The following is a 12,982-nucleotide window of genomic DNA, read 5'->3' as shown; positions in this document are numbered from 1 at the left end:
TGGTGTTTACTAAAAAGGCATTATCTAAGTGAAAAATGCTGTATTTATCTAGTTGAATATTTTTTCCAAAACACCCCAGAAGTTGTATTGTCTGTACAGAACTCTATGCTGACACAATGCCTACAGCAGACAGGATTTTCCATACGTAGATGTTCCTTAGGTGCATTAGCCAACATCTGTAGTTTCATGCAGCAGATGCGTCCCCATCTCCAAGGAATAACAGAGCAGCTACTGAACACTGGCATTTCACAGAAGGATAAGAATATGGAACACAGTAACCCTTTTTGAAATGTAAGGGATTCCTTGTAGATGAGTCTTGGTAAATGAACCAAACAGTAACAAAAAAATCCTTGCAGCTCTGTAAAAGAGTTAAAAGGCTCTATTGGATCCTCAGTAATCACAAGTGGTAAGATTTAGAGAAGTGAAAGAGAGAGAGGGGAAGAGAGGAAACCTGTACCTTGCAAAAGATTAATTTTATTCTATATTGAGCTTCTAATTGTAAATTGATTCAACAGATAAATAAAAGATGGTTTTCTTTTTGTTTTTCAAAATTATTCTCTTAGTTTATTCAACAATGACTTTCCTTATATTAAGATTTTAAACTATTACTGCAAGAATTGGAGATTTCACTGCAGGATTTTCTTCTTCTTTCTTGAAGGATGGCAATCCATAAACAAATGACCACCTCTTTGTCTCCTTCACTGACCTCCCACATGAGTTTGGTGACCCCTGAGATCTGTGTTATGGTCATTGCTCTTTTAGTCAGGGCATCCTGATGGTATTATCTGAATTACCAGTAGCTTAACTTTCAATTCAATGACAAGTGTTCAAACTTTTCTTATCCCTGCTTCATTTAAAACAATTAGAAAACAAATAATTTAGAAGCAAAGTTGAAAATTAACAGCCTTTTGTTATAGTGACTTTTGCTGAAGATTTCCAAAGCATCCTGTCCCCAGTAAGAAGCAAACTGGGCACCAATATTCCATGCAATACTACCATGTTTCTATGGGGAAAATGAAAAATTATAGCTTCTGCAATGTTCACATTTCTTCCCTCAATTTGTCTTCTGAATTACCATAACTTCTGTTTACAGAAATATTCAATAACAATTTGTTTCTATGCTACATAAATTATCTTCCTTTTGCCAATAACTACAGTATATTTTCAGATAAAAATGTAAGGTTGGATTTTTTTATTAACATTTCTATGTAAAAGTAATTACATCCTCTCAAAATTATCTTTCACATAATTTCCTTGCATAGAAAACTTAAACCTTTTCACTAGCAATGCTGATTAGGTACTTGCATTCAACATTCTTTTTATCTTATCAGTTTTGTTTGTATTCAGCTTCACACCTATTTAACTTTAAAGATTATTACAGTGCAATAGCAGAATATTCAAATTCAGTAACTACAGTGTCATGAGCTTTTCAGGAATTGAAATGAGAATAGTATGTTATGCACAGGAACTAAGTTCAGTGTTTGATATAGGGGTACAGTGAGCAGTGGATTCAACAGAAACCCCTTACTGCTCTGAGACCATAGACAGCATCTGAAATAAAACTGGATTTGCTGAGACCCTGGAAGACAAACTGCAATTGTACCTTCTGGGCTCTGCTGTTAATGAGTTTGGAGTGAAACTAATAAGTAACAGCAACCATGCATACCCTGTGGAATGAGAAACATCAGGAAATCATGCCCCCTCATTTCTCTCCCAAGCAGCCAAAAGCCCAGCCTGACAGTGAGGTTCGTTTAACCATGAAGAACCAGCAGCAAGAGGCTTTCCTCCCAAAGGAAGGGCTTGGGAACTTTAAAGACATGGCTAACAAGGCTTTGAAAAGCTCCCACAAACAAAGCTTTCTCTCTGTGGTTGAGAAAACAAGGGCTTAGGTTTCAAGATATAAACCATAGCCTCGCTGATATGAGGAAAAGTTTCAGCAGCCTCAGGAAGGTGATGATTTACAGAAATCGGGACGGGATCCAGGAGAGGGGACGGGGAGCATTCCAATGGCAAACCAGTTTAACCAGTTTCTGATGAGCAGGATTTAGAGAAAATGCATCGATTAAGTGCATTAGGCTACTCCCAAAGCAGCAAGGAAGCAGCTGCACTGTCAAAGTCCCCAGGGTAACCCCAGCGTCCATTTCCAAGCACTGTGGCTCAGCACCGTAAGCGCACGCGTTGCCCTGAGGAGCGAGGGGAGCACTCCAGTGAGCACTCCAGTGAGGCACACTCCAGTGAGCACTCCAGAGGGGCACACTCCAGTGAGGCACACTCCAGTGAGCACTCCAGTGAGGCACACTCCAGTGAGCACTCCAGTGAGGCACACTCCAGTGAGCACTCCGGAGGGGCACACTCCAGTGAGGCACACTCCAGTGAGCACTCCAGTGAGGCACACTCCAGTGAGCACTCCGGAGGGCACACTCCAGTGAGGCACACTCCAGTGAGCACTCCAGTGAGCACTCCAGTGAGGCACACTCCAGTGAGCACTCCGGAGGGGCACACTCCAGTGAGGCACACTCCAGTGAGCACTGCAGAGGGCACACTCCAGTGAGGCACACTCCAGTGAGCACTGCAGAGGGCACACTCCAGTGAGGCACACTCCAGTGAGCACTCCAGAGGGGCACACTCCAGAGGGGCACACTCCAGAGGGACACACTCCAGTGAGCCCAGCACTGGCACCTTGGCCTGGGTGTGGTTTCATGGATGCCTTAACCCCATCCAAGTGCAGCCTGCTGCCAAAGCCCATGAGCTCACCTTTCCTTCCCTCTCCTGCTCTGCTTCTCATCCACCAGCTGCAGGAAAGCCAGGCCAATGAATCCCATCACTACAGCCAATACAGGGAAGGGGTATGTGCAGCTTGGACCAAGGAGGCTGGGAGGTTGCTCATCTTTCTTGTAGCAGCTACTGTTAGGTTGGGGTGATTTTCAAACCATGGGTCCTGTGTTACCCATCACCTTCACACCTGAACTTCCATGACATAAGCACGTATGAAACAACAGGTGAGTTTTCCCTCAACTGCTCTGAATCTTCTCAATCAAAAGTACTGGCACAATGCAAAAATTACAGCTTAGAGAAGACAATTTTGATTCAAGTTGCACTCTGTAGCACTAAAAAATAATTAAGTAGAGGGAGGCAAATAAAAAAATCTGAACTGCAGTAAAAGGAGACTGAGGCTTTGAATGAACCACAACCCAAACTCAATGCCAGTGCTCTGCTGTAGCCTCAGCAGTGACTCTGCTCAGGTGCCATCAGTCTGCTCCATGGAGCCTGCACCATCTCCTTCTCCTGAGCTGAGGAAGCAATCGAAAAGTTCCTTAATTAATTTGTAACATTTTGAGAACAGACATTTACACAGCAGTTTAATGTCTAGTTGCCTATGGAAGATCTATATGTCACACACTCCGAAGATATCCCAGGCATATTTAAAGAAATATGAGTCAGATAGCATTATCTTTCACTTGCAAAGCTATTTCAGTCTAATAATAAACTTAATACTATGCTCACATGTAAATGTATATCAGTGTGCCTCCAAGATGGGAAAAAAAATGTAATAACTCTTCCCATGGCACTTCTGTGAGACCTCAGGAGGAGTGCAAACAGTAAGAGTCAAGCTGGCTTGACCTAAACCTCCAGGAATCAATGACAGTTGGGATTACATTTCAGAGTAATTTGATTACAAGCCAGTGCTTTGTACCTCTCTTTCCAAGACAAAATGCATTTGTAATGCATTTCTCATGCATGAGCATAGATAACAAATTCACCTAAAGACTGATTCTTCAAGCAGGAATATTTTCTTTGGAAACCACATAATTGTTCTAAATCCAAAATTATTTTTAAAGAAAAATGCAAATGATAAAAAAATGTTAATATTTTTAAACTTCTGTTTCAAAGTCTCTTAACAATCTGAAATGCCAATCAAACTAGCCTCTAGATTCCTGACCATGCAATACTATGGGGATTTCCTTTAACAGATTTTATTTTACAAAGCTAATAACTTTGCCAGGTCTTCATAGCTAATAACTTTGCCAGGCCTCCATGAGTCCATAGTACATCTTCCATGCTAGCTGTCTCAGTTTAAGCACACATATTCACACACATGCACAATGTTCATAAAAACTGGCAGTGAAAGAAAAATCACTGTTAATAAGAAAAAAAAAATCACAGATTAATCCAGTCTTAGCCACAATGAACTCTTATTTCTTTTAGAAGCTCTACTAACTCAATGCTCTGGTAAAGAATCTAAAAATCTGTGGAGGAGATAACACTTTTTTTTTTGCTAAGCTTAAACTTTTTCCATTCCTGAAAGCTAAAATATCTTAGAAATAAATGCAGTTTGTACAGTATCTACAGCTTAATTTCTTGAGGATTACACACTGGACATGCTCTAACTGAGGCTGAGAACAGGTTTCTCTGTAGTCACAGCTTTCACTGCTCAGACCAAAGTTGAGTTTCTTCCACAATTCCAGCAGAGAATTTTTCCATGGCCCTCTCCTTCAGAATACCTTCCCCCCTCCTGACACCAAACAAGTAAGGATGGCAGAAGGGACACGGACCAGCTACAAGGAAAAGCAATTTTGGAGATGAAGCCTGAAAACAAGACTATTGCTGGAAAGGAAGGCTGAGGTTGAACCAGTGGAAAATTGGCAACTGGGTAAAAGATTGGAAGTCTAAGCTGGAAGCAGAGCATGCAGGGAAAGGCTAGGAACCAGACAGGGAGTAAAAGAGTAAGAAAACAACAGGATATGTTAGGAAGATGGTTAGGGAGAACCACTCAGGCAGACTGGGTTGGAGTCCAGTATAAGAGTCAAGGACCAGACAGAGAATTTTCTGAGTAGGACGTGGTGCAAAAAAAAACAACTTAGTGCATCTCATCTCTGACCCTCAAAATGCAAGATTCACTAGGAACATGTACAGCTGGAAAACACTGAGGGAAATCACAGGACAACTTGGGAGGAAAAAATGAGAACAGGAGCTGATTAGGCAAGGACAGGGAAAATAGAAGTGGAAAATGACAACAGAAGAAACCAACTAAAGACAACACGGTATTGTCACATAAAAAATGGCAAGCAGTTGGGCACCGAAGGGCACTGATGGCACAAAGACATGAAGGGCACTCACATTAACACAACATCCTGGTAAACAGGGCAGACTCAGGTTTGGTAGCTGCTCCTTTGGGAATGGGAATAGGAACAAGGCTGCAATGGAAAGTTTAGATGCAATGTAAGAGATGGAGGTAATTAAGCTCCTGAACCAGATCCATTTCACAGATCATTCCCTGCAAGACAAACCCAAATCAATTCTGACTCTAGGACAAGCAGAAGACCCAGAATCAGACAAATATCTTTTAGTGGACAAGTCCACATAGGCAAAGCAGGAGCTAGAGCTTCAATCATCATATCACTTTCCCCGAAGTCCCCTCAGTACCTTCTGCTCTTCAACACAAAAAATTATCCGTCTTTCAATTTCTTTGCTGTCATCAAACTTGGGAAAAACTCACTGGGCAAACCACTGCATGCCTTGATATTAATGGTGTGCACTGAATTCAGTGACGTTTTACTGCAGTAATTTATTACTTTAAAGGGGAAAGATAAGGTTCTCAACCCTGTCTTACATAGATGAAAATACCAAATTATATGGAATAATCTTTTTAGAAATGTTAATTTGCTCCAAAACCCAAAAGATTAACAACCTTATGGTAAGAAACGATGCCACCCATCTGCCCACGACTCCTATGACCCATCTTCATCAAGTGAATAGTTCTAAGGCTGCGAAGTCAAGCAAAGTTTGAAGATGCCAAAAATAAGGTGTTCCAGTGATCTGATCTGCCCCACTGTGCATAAATATCCATGATAAAGTCTTCAGAGAAAGCATGTTGCACTACACTGCCATGGGACCTCTTGTTCATCCAGTGCAGAGAACTGAACTGCTGGAAAGGCAGGAACAGTGGTAGGAAAAAAGGCTGCTGCTGTCTCTGCCATCCCTGCACTGCTTTATTGTAAATTGCAAAAGGTGTGGGATGGACAAAGCTGCAAGGACAGATAGTCAAATCTTGTGGTTAGACAAGCTGAATAATATCTTAAAGGACTGGACTTTGCTTGAATGCCTTCTGGAGTTTCTCTGTGATGTAAAGAAAGTCATTTAACCCTAACTTTCAGCAACAAATATTTGTCTGAGCGCCTGACTTGTGATTCAGTCTCATTTGTATTAATAGTGAACACTCATGGGTGTAACTGGAAGTTGTGGTTGGGGAAGATTAACTGTACAGTATCCTAAAGCACTGGGACAATGCAGCCCTCCATGATTCAGTCTGCACCATCCATAAAAGTAGAGCCTTTTGGTGTTTTTCTCTCTGCCTCAACTTGCACTTTATCTCCTAGAAAGTGGAGGTTGCATCAACTTTTTGTCTCACGAGGATGTTGTGAAACGCAATTACATCTCGTAGGCACTCAGATACTATCACAATGAGCAGCAGAGGGAAAAAAATTTAGCTAAATAATTCAAAATAGTTTGAAAAATGTGCTGAGAACAAGGCGTAGCTCTATAACTGAACAAAGAGGTGGAAAGAAAATACGGAATAGTGACTCACTGAGTTGACACAGTCCATTCTGTGAACTGGCAAGGAAGCCCACAGAAATACAATCCTTAATCATGTACCTAATGGTGATAGCCAACAGAATGTGAAAACTGGGTTCAGGTTGTGTTATTTGTGAGTTTTTGAACACTTGAGTAGTAACCTTTATTTTCAAACAGGACCCTTCTATATACAATAACAGAGCTGCCAGATGTACTTAATTCAAACCTGTAGGAACAATCCTCTCATCGCCATTTAATGAAACATTTACCTCTTAAGGGTATCAGCTGTAGAGGAGGGAGGATGGAGAGCACATACTTTCAAAATTACAGCTCCATGGCAGAAAACTATTCTTCCTAAACCTCTCAGCTGTGTAAAAATCCAACTGACTCCAGCTTTCACTGTAAAAATTTAATGAACTAAGCTGAAAGCTTCTGTCAGATCTACAGAAATAGATGTGCAAGTCCTATTATCAAAGGAAAAAGCAGCATCATTGAGAATTCTGAAAGGCTGCAGGCATCATTTGGTGCAGTGAGCCAGATCAGCTCAGTAAAACATTGGAACCAGTCAAATGCCATCCAAATCGACTGTTTACTATACTTTTTAATATTGCCATCCACACTGAAAGTTGTTTTGATTAATTTGTCAAGTAAAGGGGTTTTTACTTCAAAAAATAAATGCAGAAGTGAGACCCAAAAGCAAACTTTATTATTGGATTCTGTAAATATTGAATGTTATTGCAATAATTTAGAGTGTAAATGTGATATGAAAATATTCCAAATATTTAAATTACCAAAACCCCCACATTATTAAAAAATAGTTAATAGACTATTACACAATCACAGGCTAATTGTAGCCTTCTCAAAAAGCAGTCATTTTTGGAAGCAGTTTGCAGAGATGTAAGTGCTCATCCTTTTGTGTTTAAGTGTAAATGGAAGGTATTCAGCTAAACCCATATGTGGTACTTTGAAAATATGTGGTTTGGCATTCTCTTAAGCATTTCTTATTACTTCTGTCATTTTTTTAAGAAAACTATTAGAAAACTATTTCTGTACTGTACAAAATCTCTGTTTCTGAAATGCAAAGACAGATCAGTAACAAAAAGCAAGCAGGCAGAAAAGGATTTATTAAGATTACATATCCTGCATATTAACATCTGTTTTAGCACATACTGGAAGTAAAACACTTTTAATGTCCTGTTTGTGTTTGTTAATGGCCATCTTTGATTTTCCTGGATTGTAGTAGAGTCCTTCAAATACAAATAATCAATAAAACTTATGCCCACTGTCACAAGCATGAAACACAACATATTCCTGTCCTAAATTATTTAAACAAAACTGTTTAAAATTTATGACATTACCCTGTGAAGAGGCACACAAAGGATGAGTCATATTTTTTAGAACTTTCATGTGTTATGCAGCAATGATTACTTGCAGAGTGGCTGACGAAATATTTGGAAAGGGAAAAAGTAATCTTTCCAAATCAAGTTACATAACTTTGATTTACATAAATGTAATCCATTCAGTACTCCAAGCAGAAAAGTAATATTTATGGCCCAAACACAAAAACCTAGAGCTTCAGTTGTAATTCTTACCAGGAAAGAAAAATAGAACCAGGAAAATGAAGGAGGGAACAGAAGAAATTCATCACTGTGGAGATACAAGGTGTTTACTGTGCTGCCTTTGTTGGCTCTAGATGTAAGAAAACTGAATACAATTTAAACTGCATTGAAATTCCAATGCAATTAATAAGATGATTCCATGCAGGAAGCCCTAAATTCATGATGCCTATAACAGATCCTACTTTATGTCAACCCTGCCTATTTTTGGTCCTGAGCTGACCACTTATATAAGGAAACGCCAGAAGACATGGAGATGTGGCAGCTTTCCATCAGCAGCCCAGCTCTCCTTGCTGTTCCCAAAGGACTGCTTTGACCCTTGGTGTCACTGGAAAGCCTCTGCAGCACGTGCAGCTCTTCTTACCAACTGCCCCACGTGTATCTCACTGGGTAAATGAGTGCCTACGAACATAAGTGCATGGGCATGCTCATGAGAGAAGCATGAGATTTAGAAAAAGATTAAATTTATCTCTGTTTCCTTTGAAAACAAGCTTTAGAGATGCCCACTAGATCTTCAGAGCTAAAGTATCTGAAACTTTCTGAGTAGATTTGAGTTCTGCCCTACTGAAAAACATCTTTAGTGCCATCTCAGAAGTTCACTTAGGAATTGTGTATTTTCAAAACTCAAGTACAGCAAATTAGCACATATAGTTACATAACAAAAACTATTCTGAAAGGAATATATTTTATCTAGCAGAAATAATTAGAACTAACAGCAAAGGCTAAATTCCCTAAATGAACTTAGTCCAGCCTTTTCTGCACACACACTATGCAGCACTCTGAATCACAGAGCTACATTCTGTATTTTCCAGGCTACTGCTGATCTTTTAGCAAAAGAGCTGGGGCCATTATCCATCCAGCTGGACAGCCCAACAGCTCTGAAATCTTTACTGCCCCAAAAGAAGGGCGCATGTGCTTGAGATCCTTGTTGTCATCTGCAACCCTCTGGACCTAAACAAATGGCTCCTTCACTGAGGCTGTCTGTCCCATTATTGGCAGAACTACAGACACATTTTCTTGCTTTCACTCAAGGTGTTCATAGCTAAGAACTCCCTGATCCACTCTCAAGAGTGCCATGTGCTCAGGCTAGACAGGCCTGACTCCTAAGAATCAGCTGTTATGGACAACATCCAAAGTGTAAAAAACTTGTTCTGAAAATGACCACCTTCTGCGTTTGTTAATGACTTACAACTTAAGACAAACTTGAGTGAGGTTTTATATGAATGCCCAAAGACCAGCTTGATGCCAAGTTTCAAGTACTTTTTCAAAAGCACAGGGAAACTGGAACACTACAAAGGAAAGATGAGAAAAATTCAATATATGCTAAGCAGAGTATTCTCCCTGCAATTTGCTTCACAGGAAAAAGATGAGTCATCAACAAACACATATATAGAACACACAGACTTTAGCCTGAGAGGAGGTAACAGCACAAAGTAGCTTGGCCAAACTGCCAGTTAATGCTACTAAGGTCATCTTGTCATGTACAACCTTCTGCCAAAGCCTCCTCACAGTGCAAAGCAGTGCACGCATTACTTGGTGAAACCTGCAGAGCTTACAATTCAGTTTTGTCTGAGGGTGGCTTACAGTGCAGCCTGAAACAAATGCCATATTAGAATGGAGAACACAGCAATAGCAATATAACATACTGGTTTTAATCCTGTATCTCTGTTAGGTACCTCAAATAAAAGCTTTGACTTTACAAAATGGTGTTCTTTATAGCATCAACAAGCGGCCTATGGAAAATGTATCTGCAAACTGCTGCTGAGTTGTGATGAATTACTTCTTTCACATGACATATGCAGTGATTAACAACAACTACAACTTGACACTACTGCAAGTTGTTATGTGATGCAATGCAGGACAAACAATATTGTAGCAACTAACCACAGGCAGTCCAACATCCCTTCTCCCCATCCCCAAGTGCTTCTGCTAAATGAAAGCTAAAAAATAGTAAAAAAAAATCAGTCATTTATAAGCTGGTTTACTTATTTCAAGCATGTAGAAAGTTCCAAGCTTTGAAAATGTACATATTTTGAGAAAGTATTAGCAATAGAGACAAGACTCTTTCACCAACACACAAAGCAAGCAAATGGCAACACAGAATACTGTAAACAAAATGACAGCCCTAACCACACTGGGCTCTGAAGTCAACCAGATCTGGAGGGGCAATGTCAGCCAGTGGAATTGTTTTTCCATTATATTTATGTCAAATTATGCTAGTTATTGTGCCTAACTATAAATGAAAATCAAGAGCCAAAAGGGAATGGACAGGAAACAATGACTCCTTTTCCAAAACTATATAATTGCATGTGTAAAACACAAAAAAATCAGCAGCATTTTCCAAGTCTGCAATTCTGTTAAAGAGCAAATAGAAATCATATTTTATGTGGAGTAACTGCTGATTAAGTATTCAATTAAAATTATATTATATTCTTCTTGTGTGAGTAATACAGAGTCAAACAAGGTGTTATACTGAAGAGATATTTGGATGCATCAACAAGTCATTCTGTGCAATCACTGGGATAAAACAGAGTGAAAATCCCATAGCATGGAAGAAAGGCAGGGGCAGTGGGGAATGCCAGTGCCTATAGATGGCTGAGCTCTCCTTGGGTTCTCTGACCCTCATCCACCTCCCCACACACACTAATCAAAAGCAAGGTTTTCAACTATCTATTTTACCACTGAAAAACTGTAGGTTTTACAAGGAAGAATCCATATTTTGTTAGCTAGCATTCAATGGAACTTCGGGAAACTGCATCTTTAGCTGGAGAAAAACTTTACCCAGACAAACTGGATGCCACTCAAGAGCAAGCATCACTACACACAGGTTGACACCAAGGCAAACACTTTTGGTTTCAGCAAGAGATAAAACACAGAAACAGAGGTCACAGAATGATTGAAATTTAGTCCTGTATTACACAGACAGCTAGCAGACATTATTTTAACTACTGTAAACAGCACTTTTTTTTTTTTTTTTTACTTTAAGACACGGTCAGTAAGATTTCTCAAATTATTTAAGACCTGGATATTGAAAACAGAATAATGGCCTTCCTTGTTAGGTACACACACTGAGGAGCTATATTTAATGCATTTTAATGCTGAAAGTGTTCTTTTTAGAGGCCTCTTTTTATTTTCATAAGCAAAATGGAAAAGTAATCAACATCTTAGGAAAACAACACTTTATCATTTTCCTGAGTAACTGTTCTACTTTTTTAGTGAAGTTGAAATTGACATGGGAGCATCTTAAAGCACTTTTAAAAAAGACACAGGAAATTTTAAGACACCTTTGCCAGGCAGCCTGGGTAGCACAATTTCTTGTTTCTTCCTCCCACTCAGAAACAACTATCATCTAATTGCAAGGAAGTTAATGGCTTTGACTATTGGAAATCCAGTGAGCACAAGTTTGCCCAAAGAAGACAGTATGCAAGCTCAAGTTTTAATTGGGGGGGGAATCCTAAGTCAGAAAATGTGTAGAAGTATAAATGAAAGAAATAAATTTAAGCTAGTTAAGTAGAAAATATTAGAAAACAGGGGTATGACAATTGCAATTAGCTACAAGCAATCTCTTGCAGTCTTGGAGTGTTCTCTCTTACCATTTTTACCTGATAAGAATTCTCATCTTAGGCAAGCATTCCACAGGAATCAAAAGCTTACAGGGGGAAGCAGGAACAAAAACAGCAAGATAATTAGGTAGCAGCAAGGAAATGATAGACTGATTGCTAACCAGTTACTTGTATAGATGAAATGACACAAGATGCTATCACAATCATCACAAAGTTATCATAGGTACAATTTTTATTCTAATCCTAAATATAAATCCATTAGATGTTGGGAATTAAGTTACTCCTACAGCCTGTTTGTTGCAGTTATATTAGTAGAAGGACATGAACATATGGTAGAAATTTGTCCTTGCCTAAAATTACTCTGCTTGTACTCTGTACATTATAAACATGCAGACAGGGAATGGCACTGCCAGATGTAGCAGAGGGAGTAAGAGGATAAGAATGAGGGTGAAGGAGGGAAGGGCTTCCTTCCACCCCTTTCACACATGCTAGCACAGTATCATTTGCTGGAACAGTAAAAATTCATAGCACTTCATGGTCCAGAAGGACCAGCCACAGCTGTGGTGCATGTACCCAACATTAGGAATACATGGAAAAAAAACCAGGAACAGGCACGGAGAAGTGAGAAGTCTGACTCAGAAAGACAACCTGATACTGCAAAGCAGATGTGGAGTGGGAAAGAGATGCAAATCCACCAGCACAGAGAGGTGTAAGATCTAGTCAGCACCACACTGAACTGAGAGGGCAATATAATGGCACTGAAGGAAGAAACATTTCTCTAGTGAAAGGAAATAATCATCTCACTAGTAAAGGAAGGAGCGAGCTCCATGGGCACTCAAGAGATGTCTCCCCCTTTCCCAAGCTCCCCAAAAGTCAAAAGAAACAAAACTGAGAACACGCAAATGAGAAACATGAGGACTCTGAACTAGAGGTGCTGCTTGCAGAAAAGAACAAAAGTCTTCCACTAACAAGTGACACAAAGTCAGAACAATGAAACATGGAAGAACACCAACTATAAGGGGACAGTGCATTTTATTTCTTCACTCATTTGCATCCTTCCCCTTCCAACATCAAGAACACAAGGGAGACTTTGCTCTGTGCAGGGTCCTATTTTTGCAACTACTTTGCCTGCCAGTTGAGAAAAGACTATAAGCTTTCCAAGACTGAAAACTCCTCTAGTTCTAGTCCTTGAAATAAAAATACCGTGCTAGTAGAAGCCCTGGAAGTCAC

General features: G+C 39.8%; 1 protein-coding gene across 2 annotated transcripts in view; it reads right to left on the bottom strand.

Moving 5' to 3' along the window:
- RAD54B (RAD54 homolog B) overlaps positions 1 to 12,982 on the bottom strand; it is a 63,517-nt gene that overhangs the window by 25,263 nt on the left and 25,272 nt on the right. The window contains exon 1 of one of the 2 annotated variants that reach the window (XM_059480656.1): positions 2,755 to 2,927. The exons of the other annotated variant lie outside the window; for it this stretch is intronic. Within the exon in view, the coding sequence (XP_059336639.1) occupies positions 2,755 to 2,785 (31 nt within the window). The 5' untranslated portion in view covers positions 2,786 to 2,927. Of the gene's footprint in view, positions 1 to 2,754; positions 2,928 to 12,982 lie in introns of those variants that run through there. 2 annotated transcript variants of the gene reach the window in all.

The sequence above is a fragment of the Ammospiza nelsoni genome, chromosome 1 (assembly GCF_027579445.1).
Source record: "Ammospiza nelsoni isolate bAmmNel1 chromosome 1, bAmmNel1.pri, whole genome shotgun sequence".
NCBI lineage: Eukaryota > Metazoa > Chordata > Aves > Passeriformes > Passerellidae > Ammospiza > Ammospiza nelsoni.
This window is presented reverse-complemented; position numbering and strand designations above follow the sequence as displayed.